Here is a 17,382-nt window from a genome sequence, read left to right as displayed (position 1 = left end):
TTCTCCCTTGCTGCCCTCAACCGAGAGGTCTTGTCACCACAGCATGGTGCAAACCTAAAAACAAAATAACTCCTGTCTGCCCCCTGCGTGCTACACACTCTGGTAAGAGTTGAAAAGATATTACTCACCTCTGTCATGAGTAACCACTCACGTTCCCCTTCTCTCTGGATGCTGCCCACTTGGCACACATGACCAAAAATTCCCAGTCCTCCCAAGCCCATGTCCTCTGAAAGGAGGCCTGGCAGGAGCAGGGTAGAAGGCTCCTGTGCCATCGGGCTTGGGATGAGAGGGAGCTGTGTGTGGGAGTGAGAGCCTGAATCAAGCAGTGACAAGGGGGGCTGGGGGTGATGCTCATGGCTTCCACCTCTGCAACTGCAGAAGGTGGAAAACTGGTGATTCGTGCATTGCAAGCAGCGGCTGGAAAACCTACGGGAGGCCTCCAGGAACAACTTGAGTGGACAGGGTGTGAGGTGGCATCCCGTTCCACCTCATCATCCCCATCCCTCCCAAACGCAACCCCATCCCACCACAACTCCATCCCCATTCAAAGAGTCATAAAAGTGTTTCAGTTGGAAGCGACCTTAAACATCACGTAGCTCTAACCTATCCTACAAGGGCAGGGACACCTCTCACTAGACCAGGTTGATCAAAGCCCCATTCAATCTCTCCTTAAACACTTCCATCGTCGCAACCCCATCCCACCCCAATCCCACTACTACCCCGGCACTGCTCAGTTCCCGGGCCGGAAGAGCTGGGCGATACCGCCAGCCCTTCCCTGCTCCTCACCCTGCCCCGCTCCCGCGGCGTGCTGGGACCCCAGGCGGGACGGGCACCGAGCCCTGCCCCACCTCGGGTGCGGCCACCTCCCACCGCCCTTACGGGAAGCGCAGCCCCGCCCGCTCCGGCTGCGCGGTTCTGGAGGGGAGGAGGTGGGAGGGGGGGGGGCGGAGCCGCTATAAGAGCCGCTGCCGGTGCTGCCGCCCCCCACTCGCCACTGTCGCCCGCCCAGCCCTGGCAGTGCCCGCTCGCGCTCCGCCGCTCGTCGCCTCCCGCCGCCGCCCGCCGCCCCGCGGCACCGCCATGATCGTGGAGAGCAGCCGAGACGCGGCGCCCGATGGCGGGGACGGCGGCGCCCTCAGCAGCCCCATTAACCTCGCCTATTTCTACGGGGCCTCGCCCCACTCCAGCGAGGGCAGCTGCTCGCCGGCTCACTCTGCCCCGGGCTCACCGGGCTCCGACTCAGACCTCTCGGTGAGCAGCCGCGGCGGCGGCCGGAGGGACCCCCGGGGCAGTGCCCGCCCCGCGCTGCAAGGTACGGCGTGCCGGGGCGGCGGTACCGACCCACTGCGCCTTGGGGGGAGAAAGGGAAGGGGGAGCCGCGGCAGTGGGGAGGCGGGGGGAGGGCGCCGAACCGCGGTTCCCGTGCTGTCCCCGACGGGGGAGGAATCCGCTGGAGGGTTAATTTTGGGCTTAAAAACCCCTGAAGCGGTGAAAGGCGGCAGTTGTCCTACACCGGCGTGTTTCCAGCCTCGGGAGCGGCCCGGGGCGGGGGGGGGGTATCCCACCGGGTGTGTGTTTTGGGGGGTGGGAGGGGCGGCGAGGTCAGCCGTGCGCTTGTGAGACGGAGAAGGGGATGCGGAGAGCATTGCCTCGGCTTTTCTCCGTTAAGTCGGGGGTTTAAGTCGCTTTCCACGGTTTTTTTTTATGTTGAAAAGGACGTCAGCGGCTTAAAATCGACTTTTGTTTTCTTGTTTCCAACAGTTGAGCAACACATGGGGGGCGGAAAGCAACACCGAGGACCTTTCCAGGGGGTCCGTGTGAAGAACTCTGTGAAAGAGCTCCTGCTGCACTTCAGGAGCAGCAAGCAGATGTCCTCGGGCCCCACCACGGAGGAAGGCAAGGTAACCAGAGTTTTTCTGTACTGACATAGTGCCTTTTTATGGTTACTGAAGATGGCAAAGAAAAAAAAAAAAAAAGAGGCATGCGATAATGCTAGGAATGAGCTTGCTGCTTTATCTGATGCAGATGAAGTCAATATTTTTCCTTTTGCTAGGTAATGGAAGCTCGGAGATAGGAAGAAATCAGTGAAAGGATTTACAGCAGGAGGAGGCGCTTAAAAATGTTCCTACTAAGCTTTATTTTCTAAAGGGAGTTTGGATGAAGATATGTTTGTGTTATGAAATTGCAGAAACTCCCTGTTAAGCCTGCATGAGGTCATTCCCTCAAAGTTGGGGAATCATTTCAGAATTGTTTGTCATGCTATTGAGCTCCTCTGTGTGGAGCACTCGCTGTGAAGGCAGACCCCTCCGGTCTGAAAAGATTGAAAGAAATACAGGAATTTCTGGGAAGATCAAAGGGAATCTTCCCTTAGAATAGCGTTTTTAAGTGTCTGTTGGTGAGCTTCCTAAATAAGAGTTGTCATAGGAAAATTCTTTTGCATAGAAAAGTTCACAGCACTGAATAAGTAAAAAAGTGGCTGGTTTATGTTAAAAAATAAAAATCTAGACTTTAGGAATAATGTCTTTCTCTAGGTTTTCTTTAATTTTGCTGTATTGCAACAGAGAGGTTAAAAGCTATTAGGAAAAATGGTGGGTTTTGTGTAAGTCCCATGAAGGTCTTTCTATTTTCTAAGCTGAATGAAAAGCAATTAAATTAGGGTTTGACAATCACATACTACAAATACTCTATGGTATAGTCTATGTTTATAGCAGCAAATCTCTGCGGTTTTTTTGGTTTTTTTTCTCTGAAATTACATTATAATAATGGAGTCATCTGAATTTTTCTCAAAAGGCACAAGGAGGATTGGTGAACTACGAGCCATATGCAGGTAAAAAAAAAACCTTTTTTTTTTTTTTTAATACATTGCAATAAGATTTTTAAAGTCGATTTTAAAAGTAACCTCCAAATGGATTCTAAATTTATTTTTTTTCTGGCAGAGCTGAAGAACATACTGGGTCACAGTGGAAAAAGAAAGGCTTCTGAGCTTGTTTCTGATGGACCTTCTTTCAAACGCCAAGCTAATGTTCACCCACACCTCCTGGTAAGCTTAGAGTGATTTTTTGCATTCCTTTTATTTTTCAGTTTGCTTTGTGTGATAGAAACTGTCGGATAGAATTACATCTCTAACTTTCTGGGGCTTGTTTTGATTCCTTTCCCCCCACCCCCAACAGACACCACCCCAGACACCGACTTCTATGGATAACATGGAGGAGACACATAAAAACGACCCGAAGCATGACAGCAATTCCGATCTTCTTCAGAACATTATAAACATCAAGAACGAGTCAAGCCCTGTTTCTCTGAACACAGTGCAGGTTAGCTGGTTGCACACTGTCTCCAGTCACAGCTCACCTGGTGAGCAGTACCAGGATAGCCCAGGAACACAGGCTTTCTCCCCATCCCAGAAGTACCCGGCGTTCCAAGATCACACCTCCCAGCATGTGCTTGACCCGCCTCAGCATTACCAGTTCCCTCCATCTCAGAACCAGGATTTGTCACAGAGCTACCCTTCGGACCCCTCCCTGGAGTACAGGCCGTTTGCTGCCAATGACCAGTCTCCTGGCTACCAGCAGAATACCTTTGAGAGCCACGAACTGCAGTACTGCCCGTCGCAGAGCTTCTCCTCACTCTTGAATGACTCTGAAGGTTCAGAGGGCCTCTCTGCTCCCCTCCAGCCTCTAACCAGTGCCCATCCCCAGGCTGATGTTAGCACCCATGCTCCCAACTTCAACTTGCTTTCCAATAACATCTGTGGTAGTCTGGAGCGCAGCATCTCTTTGGCTCATTTGAATGTCTCTCTCCCTGACCAAAACATTGCCAGAAGCACAACCCAGCTGGGCAAGTCGTTTTTTCAATGGCAAGTGGAGCAGGAGGAAAACAAACTGGCAAACATCTCTCAAGACCAGTTCCTTGCAAAAGATTCGGACGGAGACACGTGAGTGCTGTTTATCTCTGTTTCTGATGTGGAAGGTTGGGGAATATTTTCTGTTCAGGTTTTGGTGGACCCGTGGGGTTGTCATGGAAGCTGGTCATTAGCACTGCTTGTCTCACGAGTGCAGTTCTCCTAACGAGATGAAATGAGTGATCTTGCTGGTGGGCTGTGATGAACACAGATGCAGCTTGCTGAATAGATAAGGTGTTTGTGTTGTGCAGTTTCATGTACTGATTGCTAGACTTTTAGCCAGTCAATGGGGGGAGAAAAGGATTCTAATTTAAGTTGCCATCTGAAGAATCTTTCTGTGTTCCCGTCTTAGTGACTCAGAGGAGGTCTGAAGCTGGCAGCGTGCCACCACTCCCCTATGTTTGGATCTTTGCGATGACTTGAGCTCTGGTTTGTATGGTGGTGTAACTTGTGCTTCCCCTCTTTCCCACAGCTTCCTTCACATCGCAGTTGCCCAGGGCCGCCGAGCTCTCTCGTATGTTCTGGCGAGGAAGATGGCAGCTCTGCACATGCTGGATATTAAAGAGCACAACGGCCAGGTGAGGTTCTCAAAAATCTTTGCACCTGCTTTGTGTACCTCAGTGCTCTGTGTCTGAACCTTGAGGAAGATGTGGTGAAATGCTTATTTAATATTAACCCTGAGATTTAGCCTGCATGCTAATATTGACCTTGAGCTATTAATGCTTCTTGGAATCACCTTGAGCTGTTAAAACTATGTGCTCTGCTTCATTTGTCCTGGCTTCCTGGCATTCATAATCACTGCTTAAATAATACCAAGTAGCTAGGCCTCTTATTTGTTTTAGCTGCTTTTTCCTGTTAGAGATCAGATGACTAATAGTTTAAATTTTCTTCTCCATGTTTGCAGAGTGCTTTCCAGGTTGCTGTGGCTGCCAATCAGCATCTCATTGTGCAGGACTTGGTTAGCTTGGGGGCTCAAGTCAACACCACAGACTGCTGGGGCAGAACACCATTGCATGTTTGTGCTGAGAAGGGGCATGCTCAGGTCCTTCAGGTAAGAGCCAGACAGGCGTAGTTCTGCCTTTTCCATAATGTTTTATAGTCAGAATTTGTCTTGGAAAAGTCTGAAAGCCCCACTTCTCCCCTTATGTTTCTGCGTAGCCTGGTGAGCCTGTTGCAGGGCTCTACAGTGATGGCTTCAAATCAGACTGAGTTTCACATTAAAGTTCTCACCAGTATTTTAGAGTAATTTGGTGGAATCATCTAGTATATGAGAACAATTAAGTCTCCTCTTAATGCCATTATTTATTGGAACTTCCAATAAGACTGCATACAAACTTGAGGAAGCGATGTGTGGTTTGGGTAAGACCTAAATGCATTCCTGTTCCCACTTTTGTAGGCAATCCAAAAGGGAGCCATGGGAAGCAATCAGTATGTGGACCTTGAGGCAACAAACTATGATGGTGAGTAGTTAGTTTATAATTTACAGAGTTACTGGATGTTGTTTTATGACTGCTGATGGTGAATGTTATCCTGGGTTGAGAAGCAATAAAATGACCTATATCTTTGGCAGATTAAGTTTTACAATTACATTTGAAGTTACAGATAAAAACATGGTTAGTCTGTGCCTATCAGAACCTCTTCAATCTTGCATGTGATTGCTGTTTGGCATGGAGAGTGTAGGTGTTAATAGACTGTTGTTAAAGATCTGAAGATTTGGGAGTGCCAGTGATACATAGGTGGATACCAAAGCTAGTATCTGTCACTAAAGAGCTGTTGTATTTGATCCACAAATTCATGCTTTTATTATCTGCTGGCTAAGAGCTTACATTATGTTGCTACTTAACTCTTTTGGCCATAGACAACCCAAATCTAGAGCCATTTAAGAGTAAACACTGTGTCTTATGAATGTGGAACACTTCCCTGAGCTTGAAAGGAGATGCTCCTTTATGCACCCTTCAAAAACAGCCGGTCAATACTTCTTTGTGTTTGTTAATGATGGGGTTTTTTTGTGTGTTTTTTTAATTGTTAAGGTTTGACAGCATTGCACTGTGCTGTTCTGGCTCATAATGCTGTGCTTCATGAGCTGCAAAACAGTCGGCCACCTCATTCCCCTGAGGTCCAGGAGCTTCTACTGAGAAACAAGAGCCTAGTAGAAACTATCAAGACTCTAATACAAATGGGAGCATCTGTTGAAGCAAAGGTAAGTACAGTGGCTCTGTGAAGTGCCAGATCCAGAGAGAATGTGCACTCCAGAGGGAATGTCCCTTTCTCCCATGGACAGCTTGGCTTTATTACAAAGGAAGCAGACTAATTTGAAAGCTTCCCTACAGCTGAATTTATCCAAGTGGAAGGAGAATATTCCATTTATTCAGAACATGGTATTAACAATGCAAATGAACCAATGCAAATGGAGAAAGAGGGAGGTGACTGTCTGTGTTAAGAATACTATACTGGTTGCAGCTGGCTCTGTCTTAAAAGTGAGAATATAGAGCACTTTCAGGTATCTGTAGTAATAGGGTGCTGATGATACTTTGTTCTTGAACTTAAATTAAAAAACATTTCCCTGTTCAGTTTAGGTCTGTGTTGGGCTGGATGATTTCTTGGTTATAACGTGATATTTTGGCTGTGTAATCTTACTGCCAAATAGGATCTGGCCCATTGTTTGTTAAATATTCATCATAAAATATGTATTCAGATTGACTTTCAATGAATTATATTTCAAATATGTGGGTTCAGCGCAGTTGCTCTGCTTTGGTTTACTTGTCTGCATACTCACCCTGGAGATGGGGATGCACCTGTAGAGAGGACTGATGGTTTCTTCTTTGATAGGATCGCAAAAGCGGTCGCTCAGCTTTACACTTGGCAGCAGAAGAAGCGAACCTGGAGCTCATCCGTCTCTTTTTGGAGCTGCCCAACTGCCTCTCTTTTGTCAATGCAAAGGTACAGTGGATTTTCTGGAATGCACATATAATCCAGGATGTGTGCTGTGTGGCACAGCAAACGTCCTGAGACTCGGTGCCCCTTTCCTTCATGGAGTTGCTTTGTCATCTCCAGGCTTACAATGGCAACACAGCCCTGCACGTGGCTGCCAGCCTGCAGTATCGGGTCAGCCAGCTGGATGCTGTGCGCCTCCTCATGCGAAAGGGAGCTGATCCAAGTGCCAGAAACTTGGAGAATGAGCAGCCAGTTCATCTGGTTCCTGATGGCCTTGTAGGAGAACAGGTAAAAAAACAAAAAACCCCAAAAAAACCCCCAAAACCACACAACCCTCTGCTCTGCATCCATCCATCCTTGTCTAGACAAAAGCTGTATTCCTCTCCAGAAGTTTATTTCAGGTTAAGAATTGCAGTTTTTAAGGGAAAGATTTAGAAAATGCCATTTTATTCATGGATCTTTTGGACTTACACTAGGATCAGGCAGGATATGCAGAGACCTGAAGTCACAGGTTTCACTTGTAGTTTTTATTTTTTCTGCCTCAGAAGTTTTTTTCTGTCAAGCTAGGCCTTCCCTTTGTAACCTTGCAACATCTTGGAGGTAATTTCCCTTCTCTCTTGCAGTGTGGCCTGGGAGCATGCCTTTTGTTGCTCTTGTCATAATTATTAATGGCAGTTCTTGGGGCTGAATAACAGAAAATCCTTTTTCCTATGGCCTGTGCAGATACATGGTGAAAAAGATCATTCTTAATCTAAGAAGCTAATAACTGAAGTAACTGAGTAATTCTCTTGCCTTTAATTGGTTTGACTGCTGTAAAATTGGATCAGTTCCAGCGCAGCTGAACTTAGACCCTTGGCTTAGATAAAGGAGGAATGCAGATCTAGGGTTTGGGGTTTTGTTTTCTTGTTTGTTTTTGGGTTTTTTTAAGACCATGACTCACTGCAGGATGATGAATACTCAAGGTTTGTCTTTTTCTCTTCTCCAGATAAGACGTATCCTAAAAGGGAAGGCGGTTCAGCAGAGAATGTCGCCGTTTTAAGCTCCATGTTTCTTGGAGTTCAGCAACTCACACTCACTGTCAGTCAGGCAGTCCTAATGTATCTGTAAATAGACCATTTGTCTGGTGAGGGCAAATGTTAGTTGTTTCTATGAAACAAAAGTGTTTTGTTCACTATCATATAGTGGGTTATAGAAGAGAAAACAAAAACAAAAACCAAACCCAACAATCAAATTCCTCTGAGCAAAAAAGAATGTTTTACTCTGCCAGGCATGTGGAACAATTGCCTGGTTATACCTGGATTTCATAGCTACACCAAGACTGATTTTATTTCAACAGCCATACAGATAACTTCTGGGCAAGGACTATTCTACAGGAAATTCTTTTGTTTAGAGGGGGCTGAGAAGTGTCAACATTGCAGAGTTTGTTGTTGTGTTTTTAATAACACTTAAATATTAAGTGCAAGAGAAATATTTTTTAAGTTGAACATTTATTTATGTAACTTAGTAGCTTCCTTTCCAGTATCTTGTGCAAGATTGTATATAGTCACTGGCATTATTGTACAGCTGTATAGTCCTAAATCTATTGATTGCTTGGGGAATGAACTGAAGAAATGAGTTCCTTGATTTTGAAGTTGCAAATTGCATATAGCATTTTAATACTATACTGGTGCAAGTCGGGTAAATTCTGGTTTGAAAGACTGAAGACAAAATTGTCGAGTTAAGAGCGATAGTTCCTAGCACTGTGTGTGTGCTTTTGGAGTTATTAAAGCATGAAAAGCCATGCTGCTCCAGCACTGTATCAGTTTTTCTCATACCCAGTAGAGGTGTTTTCTTTTGATGGGACAATAGATGGAGGGGGAAAGATCATAGCTTTTATAGTGTATATACTGTGGTACTTTTAAGAAATATGATCCTGATTCAGTGAAAGTATTTAGCATGTACTTAACTGTGGATGCATGCTGATATCTCTCCGTGTTAAATATAATACTTCAATATGTGTTAGCCTCACTAGTGTCAGTAAGACTTAAGCACATGCATAAGTAGTTTGCTGAATTGGGCTCTAGTCAGTTCTAGAGACTTAATGTGTTTTCACCTCCTAAGCTGAGTTAGTCCATTTATGGTTTTACCTTATAGGTATAGTGGCTAGCCAAGTAATATCTGAAGTTATTTTTTTTCTGGTTTTTAATAATTATGGGTATTAATGCAGAATGCATACTAATGATGCTGTATACTTGTGTTCTATTGGAGAAAATGTCCTCCTCTGATCACTTTCTGAATGATCCATGCTGAGCTGTAATGCAGTAATATGTTCTCTGTTATGGTCTTTGATCTTAATGTTTCTGCATCACATGCAATTCTTTGCCATAACCATTAGTCTAACTGTGCTGTTTTGACAAAGTATGTCTTGTAGACAAGATAAGTGAAAAAAGTCTATGTGGAGGCCTAGTTGCAGTGTATTTCTTGAAGGGTCTCATGTAACTTGTGTTTGAATAAACATGCTAATTAAATTTTGGTGGATACTTTCTGTCATACAAGTAATGATGATGAGATCAAGCTTGAGCTGAAGATTAATTTAACATGGTAATACTGAGAGTCTGGTGAAGATCTGTGTAAGAATGAAGTGAAGTCTATTTGTTCTGCTGTTTATGCTTGCTTTCATCTGATGATGATTTTAAACCTGTTGCTTGGGTGTTTTGGATCGCGCACCATGCAGTTGCATTGCCTGTGTATTTACTAGATGTGCCCCAAATAGAGTTAATAGTCACCTGGTTGTCCAAATTGCAGGTTGTTGCATGAACACTTGTCCCTGTGGATTTGAAACTATGATAGTAGGGATGAATGTCATGATTTGCCCATGACTGCCTCTCCTTGGTGCTTACAGCTCAGGTACAAGGAGTCCAGGTGAATGCATGATGAGATGAGGTTATGCACAGAGTGAAATAATCCTTTTCCTTCACAAATAAGATGTGCTCTGAGATGGCCCTGACTGTTCAGGAGCACTGTCCTTGCTGAGCACTGAACTGGTGAGATGGCAAGTCAAGAAAAGGAAATGAGGCATTAGGATCTGTAGGAAAGAAACTGAAAGAATACAAGTGCTTCTATATAGTGCTTATATATATATATACATATATATATATATGCTGCTATATAGACCAATGGTCCACCTCTGCTGTCCTGCTGTGTGTTGTTAGGGTGTCCCCTCAGACTAAAGTGTTTTAGGATTGGAAGGAACCTGGAGGTGTGGAGGAGCTTCCTTGCAGGGTGCAGCAGAGCAAACTAGGACCCTGCATCTGTGAAAGCAATGGGTGACAGTGGGCATAACAAGTGTGCAGAGCCATGTCAGGCCTGAGAAACAGGATCAGGATGAACTAACTGCTCACTGTGACTTCCAGTGTGATACCTGGAGGCTCTTAACACAGGTACCAAGTACTCAACAGGCAACAAGATCTGACTCACTGAGATAGTTGAAGAATGCAGCTAGAAACCAAGACATCTGCTGATGTGGGGAGGGCCTGAGTGCATACTTAAAATGTTTGTGCTTCTGGAGAGTTACTAAAGAGATTGACCATGTGAGGCAGCCTTCTCTTTGCTGGAAGGCAAAGTGCTGTACTGCAGGCTTGCCCTGCTCTCTGCTCTTCCCTGGGGACTTGCTGATGGGTGGGTGCTGCTCTTGCAGACCTTATACCAGACAAGTTTTTAACCTTTACTCAAATTGGTGTGGTTAGACTTTTTAGTGGTTCATGAGTTCAGCCTGGCTCCACTGATGCTGGGTGCACCATTCATGAGAAGAAAATGTAGGAAAATGATCTTGCGGCCAGTTGAGTGCTTGCAGACCCTTTCCCTCTGCTCCTTCTCTGTGTAGAAACTCATCCCCAGAAGTCTCAAAAATGGCTTTTGGTGCCTGATGTAAAGTGATTGAAGAGACTGCATGTTGATTAGTAGATGAGAATGGGAAATGATGATGGAGACTGGAAATGGAATTTCCAGTTAGAGTATGTAAAGATAAAAATGGCATCTTTATATGAACAGGTAATTGTGTTGAAGGTGCTTACTTCTGCTCCAAGTGACCCTGACTTAGGTCTTTATTTGTATGAGGAGCCTGATAGCACTGTTTCCACTTCATTTCCATTTTCACAGAAAAAAGGATTGTTGCTGAGATGTTCTGGCCGTTCAGATCAGCCTGGTCTGACTGCCTGGCACTCCTTTTTGGGTGGTGGTGACTGAGTCATCTCACAAATGGATAAAAGGACCTTTGGGCTTGTAAAGGTGGCAAAGTATAAACATGTATTCAGTCAATGCTGGAGCATGATGTAGGTGCTGCTGGTGAGAGGCATTTATTGAGTGATATGGTGCATTCAGCAGCTCCTCTGCCCTTCTGGAAGGGGCACTCCTGGCACTCCAATTTAGAAGACTGCTGATGGGAAGCTGAAGTGTTTGAAACTAATTTAATTTGCCTGCAGCCTTATTCTGTTGTCTCAAGAACTCAATAGGTGATTTCTCAAGAAAGCATCCTTACTCTGAGTGTGACTAACTCATGTTTCTCTCCTCTGATACTGGGAAGTTCTGGTGTATCTGACATGATACAACTAGTTATTAGGAGCAATCCCTTGTTACTGAAGGGCTAGTGATGCTAGATATTTAGCAGCCTAGTAGTATTTACCTGAAAGCTTATGGTGCTGGTAAAATGCTGAATAGCTTTTATTGATGTGGATGCAGGCACACCATTTATTTCTCTGATTGGAGTAGAGGCAGAAGAGACTCTGGCTTGGGTCTGAGTAGGGATATTAAGACACATGGAGCTTTGTTCCCAGGATGTTTCTGATTTGTTTGTCTAAGTAAGCCAAACCTCAGAAAAGGGTTGCTTTTTGATCTTTGTGGGCTACTCATCTGGCTGGAGTTGCAGAAGGTGGCAATCCACAATTTACAAGAAATATGTTCTGCTTCTGGGGATGGAAAAAGTACATTTCTCACATTTATTGCTCATTTTATATTTTTATCAGGAAAAGAAAACATATCCAGGAAATGCCTTCTTGGAGCAGTTGGGTGTGGTAGAGTCCTCTGCAAAGAAATGACATGAACTGCTTGTTCTTCTGGCCTGACAGTTTGCTTATCTGGTTACCTTTTAAAAATATATATGCTCTCCTGTGTAAGGGAAGAGCTGAGAACGTTTGAAGTGCAGTGAACATGGGAAGATAACAGGTTCCTGTGATTAAGTATCCAAAAATCTGACCTGGTCTTTCAGTGCATTCAAAACATTCTGCTTGTTTTTTTAATTTCCCTTCTTTGAGTATTTGCTGGTGGTCTTGGCCTGAGATACTGGTGGCTTGGGAGAGTCATACAAGTGGCTTCTCATCAAATTAGTTGTTATCCAGCCTCCAATAGTCCTACTTTTCACTTTTCATTAGATAAGACATGGGCCAGCATTGCTGGTGCAGGTGCTGGCCTGTGCCTGTGTTTCAAAAGGCAGAGGCACCCCAAGATGTCAGGGCACCTCTTGGGCAGCATCCCATCTCCCTGCCCCACTGACCTAGGGACTGCAGTGAGGACTCGCTTGGCAGAATTCTGCTGTTTTGAGAGGAAGACTATCTTAGACTCTTTGAATTTCTTCTAGAAGGTGAAACACTGATTCAAGAGGAGAAAGTTTTAGTTTGCTTCAGGGGATGAACTGCTGATATTTCTGCTTCTAAATGAGGCAGAATTGGCCCATAAATGAAGTTGTTCTTGACAGGTGGCCTTGCTATTTGGGAATACTCATCCATACACAAAGCCCATATGGGCAGCTCTGTTTCTTGGAAAAATTTCCAAGCTGAAAGCTGCTGGCTAATGAACCAGTGTCTAATCTTACTGCATTTCTTTAGAACCTATCACCAGTAGCAAAACACTCAAGGTAGCACTGATGAAATTGGGAACTGCATTAGTGCAGAGATGCTACACCAGAGGTTGTCTCTTCACAAATAGTTGGATTTGAGAGCTGGTAATATATCTTACACTGTGTTTATTTAGTATATATTTGTTTTCAGCTCTTGTTGTTATGAGGTTGATTCAGTAAGTCTTTGTTTTACTTGGAAATCTTACTCTTATCTCTGAAAAAGCAATGTAGGCTGGTTTGAGAAAGTCATTGCTGCACTAACCAACATGTATTTTACATATGGGTTTCCTCTTAGTTTCTGGTGAAATTTCTCCTTTCCCCTTTCTAGTTTGAGAATCTGAGAGAAAGATGAGCAAGGTGGTGCTTTGGAACAGGCAATTGAAAGAAGGCGCCCATTTCTTCTGTAAACTTGTCTGGGCTATGAGTCTGACCAAAGTGTCTGAGTAAAATATCTTCCTGTGCATGTAGTGCATAGGTGCTTTTGTACATGCTTAATGAAATCTTGTAGCTCTGTCCTGATGGTCTCGGTCATCTTTATGACCTTTTGGTAACACAATAGGTGCCATTTGGTACTCTGGTATCTTATGGTATCAAATGCTGCATGTTGGCTGCCTGTTGCTGCTTTTCAGGCCCCAGGTAAAAGATTTCTTCAGCAGTGCTGATCTCTTTCCATGGATTTGACTTGGGAGAGAGGTAGAAGTTGCATCGTTTCAGTCTGTGGCTCCTTGGTATGGCCTTTGGTCATTGCACATGTGGTTCTTGAGGCCTTTCTGGAAAGGCCCAGAGCTTCCTTGTAAGCTTCAAACTCAAGCTGGTCATAAAAGAGAACCTGGGACTAAACAGACATTGCTGTTTGTGGCCAGCCAATAAGCCCTGCAGAACTAAGCAGGTATACCTTGTTATTATTCCCTGGCAGACCACAGGTCCTTGCCCAAGGACTTTCACTCTTCTAAAACAAGCCCAGTATGCAATGCCAATAAATTTGGGGTTTCTCTAAAAAGAACTGGAAGTCTGAGGTCACAACAATGAGAAAGATCTTGAGGGATGTTTAAGGTGCTACTTATGACCTTGTCCTTTGCAATGTGATGCAGTTGGATGCACTGTGTAGGAGTAAGAACTGAGTCACTAGTAGCAGTCCAGGTACATTCTGAGGGGAAGTGTTTTAGGAGTAATTTGAGTAAAACCATCAAGATAGTAGTGTGCTATTATCATTATTCATCAGTAGATTCCCAGGTGGCTTCAAAAGCCAGTAATAATCATAATCCCATCAGCTAGATAAGAAACCAGAGGCAGAGAAGCTCATCTGAAGGTACTTGGAAAACTGCAAGAGCTCCATCCAAAGGTAGTGCAGGCTTGCAATTATACTTCTAGACTGCCTGTTCTTTCTAAATTTACTGAATTCAGCAGGTGACTGATCCGTAGGTCACCCATGATACTTTGCTAAATCATTCATGTTTAGTTCATGTCTTTTGCACACTCATTTCAGAGATCCTGCCTGCGATGCTGCTTTCGCTCTCTGATAGAGTTGCCAGGCTGTTCACAGCCATTGGACAAAACCTCCAAAATGAGCTGCAGACTCTTTTCCCCTGAAAAATGTAATCTTTCTCAGCCATGATTGCTGGAAGAGGAAGAGAAAAAGCAGGCTCAGACTAAGAAAAGGTACACTAAAGCAACTTGAGGATCCTATGACTGCAGGGAGCTCTGAGCTAGACCCACATTTCTAGTCTCACTGCATTTTGTGAGCATCTAAGGCAAAACTATGAATGCCTTTTTAAAGTGAACCAAAATAGTAAAAAGCTGGTTATGAAACATGCTTCTTTATTAATGGACTTCTTAAAAAAGAAGGAAGATCATTCAGACTGAGAAATAACCATCTGACTTACTGGTATAAACTTTCAATGGTGCTTTAGACATCACAAAAAATGCTCTGAGGGAGCTGTATAAAATAAATCTTCCAACTGGGATGGGAGTGGCAAGATTCAGCTCAGGACATGGATGACTCACCAGGAGGTAACTATGCCACTGGGTCAGCTGCTCCAATATTCAGGGTAAATGGACTTCTCTTAACAAAAATAATAGAGCAAGGGAAAAGAAAAGTGTCTTTAATAGCGAGCAGATAGGAGACATGCTTTGCTACCTAGAATATACAGCTTTTATCCATCTTTGTCCCTGCCCTTGGCCCTAGTCACAGGCTGGTATGTTTTTTAATTTTCTCAAACTTTCTCACACATGTCTGTGAATAAAAAAACATGCATATGTAGAGTAAGTTTATAATATGGATCAATTTATTTTTGTACTCTGTAGGAGAATTGTATGTATATATGCATGCAAAATGCAAGTATGTAAAACTTATTGTGTGGGAGTACATAAGGCAGCAAAACTCTTTCAAGAAGATTAATCTTTTTATCCAGTAGTTCATTACTTCAGAAGTTTTTCTTTCTTTTGTTAAAAATAGAAACTTTTCCCATACTTTTCCCTTGGATTTGCAAATTGAATGCACTAGTAAAGACCTGTAGTGAAAAACAAAGCTCTACAGGGAATAAAAGTCAAGTTTCTAATGATTTTCTGTCCTGAGAATGAATGCCAGTGTTGACTCTCCCATGCCAAATAAGGATGAAGCAGAGTTCTCAGCTGTCTGTGAGAGCCCGAATGTCCACCCCATTTCTCTTGATGACATCCAGATTTATGGTTTTAATGTGAACTAGTAAACCTTGCAGTCCTCTGTCCTTGTTCCTGTAAGGAGAAGGACCCCAGGAAAGTCATTTTGTATACACCTGGTGGTACAGAAGGCTGAATTAAATCTGCAAAAGGCTGATCTGCCTGGAAAGTGGCATACGGTGTGTAAAGCAGCTTCCAGCCCTCACCCAGGGCTGAAACCTGCCTGTGCAACCAGTAGTGCAAAGACAGATACCTTTGTACTTTATTACAGACACAGTAAACAAAGAAGATTTTTTGTTTCTTCTGCCTTAGCTGTCATAATGAAATTTTATTATTGTAGTGGTTTATCTGTCTCCTGCTGAACATGAATGTCGTTAGCCTCTTTCTCACGCTCTTTGCATCGGTGTCTCAAGGCTCTTCTCTTGGTTTTGTGGCAGACCTTTTTTTCTCTCCACCCCTCATGTCCCCAGCTGTAAGCAGAGGCTGGGCTGTGGTGGCTGTGGCTGAGCCCGAGGAGGGCAGACAGGAGGGAGAGCTGGAGCAAACCCGGCCACCAGTGTGCAGTCACTGGGCACTGACGTCCTTTGGAGCTGTTTGAGGGCAGGGTGGGGATTTTCAAGCTGGGGTGCAGATAGCAATGGGGGGGATGAGTGCATAATTCCAGCTGCTTGGCTTTGGTCCTTGGCTGTGAGCCAAGTGAAGAGGCATCCTTGCTGCAGGGACCATGACAGCTGTGCCCTCTTAGTCCCGGCTTGATGGACCAGGAACGTGGCTAATAATCTTGATGTGCTTTCTAGGAAGGTGCTGGAGAGGTGCAGCAAGAGCTCTGGGCAAGGCAGCCTTTTCCTTCTGCCCTCCTGCTTCCCAGCTGATGCTTGGGCTCCTCTCTCCTGTGAGTCCTTTGCTCTTCATGGAGGTGCCTGGTTCTTCCCCCTTAGCTGGGGCTGCATCTCTTAAGCCCTCTTGCCCCCTCTTAATTTTGCCTGTGCTCTGCAGGCCCAGTAATGACACCTTCAGGGATCTACTGGTGGCTGCCATGCCCTGGAAATGCCTCCCTGCCCACCTTGTGGCTGTTCCCACCCTGTCCACCCCAAGTGTGTTGTGGATCTTGTGATGGCCTCTGCCCTGAAGAGCTCTTGGTCTAGACACCAGGTGCAGAGACAAATACAGCAGGGGCCCTACTTCAAAAGGATGTGAATTCTCTGGTCACTGGCTTGGTGTCTTCCTCAAAGGCCTCCTGGTGCAGATGGGTGTTCAGGGAAGATTTGAATAAAGAGAGGGAGTAGGCCCAGTAGCTCCATCTGGGCCTCCATCAGTTGTTCTCCATTTGTGTGCAGACTTTATATGCTGCTGTGTCCTTGTCCTTCTTATCATGCTGGTAGCTCTGGTTCTTGCTCTGCCTGTTTGCTTTTACTCCATTGTTGATTGTATTGTTCCTGGACTCTTTACTCTTGTTGGCTCCTGATAAATTGCTGCCTCTTATTAGCCTTAAATTACTGCCTTTTACCAACCTTTAATTACTTGCTGCCATCCTATCTTGGTGCCACATCCTCTTAATTAGCATTGCCATATTGGTGGAGACTCCTCTGTACCTTTGTTAAGTCCATTAGCTTTGCTTTCAGCTTGCTTGAGCCAATCTCTCATCTCTCCTTGCCCCTCCCTCCCTGTCTCCTTGTGTTGATACTGTAGAGCATCAGCTCCATCCTTTTCTGTGAGCCTTTATGGTCTTACTGCAATCCTCCTGGCTCATCCTCCCTGCTACCTTGTTCCTCCACAGCCTATGTCACACCTCCTTTTTGGGACTGGAGGGTGTTGGTGGATTTCTTTTGTTCTGTCTTCTCTCTTTCTGCTTTTACACATGCTCCCATTCCTCTGCCTGTGCAGTTTTCCCAGTCTCACTTACTGTTTTGTTAGTGGTTTGTATATTTTTGTTTCTGGTGTTCCAGTTACTTTGGTGGGACACACTTGGCAACTTTGTCCCACCCTTTTTCTGCCAAACAACAGCTTTTCTCATGCTGGT

The 17,382-nt window shown here is 44.7% G+C and overlaps 1 protein-coding gene across 2 annotated transcripts; it reads left to right on the top strand.

Annotated features, from left to right (window-relative positions):
- Window positions 1–1,020: 1,020 nt before the first annotated feature.
- On the top strand, window positions 1,021–9,336 carry NFKBIZ (NFKB inhibitor zeta). Of its 2 annotated transcripts, none has more exons than XM_030469174.1 (12): window positions 1,021–1,312; window positions 1,762–1,901; window positions 2,791–2,827; window positions 2,937–3,040; window positions 3,171–3,934; window positions 4,374–4,479; window positions 4,806–4,952; window positions 5,298–5,361; window positions 5,932–6,101; window positions 6,731–6,841; window positions 6,956–7,123; window positions 7,821–9,336. In XM_030469174.1, the coding sequence occupies exons 1-12, from the start codon at window positions 1,081–1,083 to the stop codon at window positions 7,872–7,874; spliced, it is 2,097 nt and encodes a 698-aa protein (XP_030325034.1). In that variant the 5' UTR covers window positions 1,021–1,080; the 3' UTR covers window positions 7,875–9,336. The 2 variants fall into 2 exon arrangements, with proteins under 2 accessions (XP_030325034.1, XP_030325035.1); XM_030469175.1 differs by having other exon boundaries at window positions 1,153–1,251.
- The last annotated feature ends 8,046 nt before the right edge of the window (window positions 9,337–17,382 follow it).

This window comes from Calypte anna, chromosome 1 (genome assembly GCF_003957555.1).
Source record: "Calypte anna isolate BGI_N300 chromosome 1, bCalAnn1_v1.p, whole genome shotgun sequence".
Classification (NCBI taxonomy): Eukaryota; Metazoa; Chordata; class Aves; order Apodiformes; family Trochilidae; genus Calypte; species Calypte anna.
This window is presented reverse-complemented; position numbering and strand designations above follow the sequence as displayed.

Coding starts and splice junctions, on each gene's coding strand:
- NFKBIZ (XM_030469174.1), top strand. CDS start 1,081: ATGATCGTGGAGAGCAGCCGAGACGCGGCGCCCGATGGCGGGGACGGC. Junction 4,953..5,297: donor GGCATGCTCAGGTCCTTCAG/GTAAGAGCCAGA, acceptor CCACTTTTGTAG/GCAATCCAAAAGGGAGCCAT. Junction 6,102..6,730: donor GAGCATCTGTTGAAGCAAAG/GTAAGTACAGTG, acceptor CTTCTTTGATAG/GATCGCAAAAGCGGTCGCTC.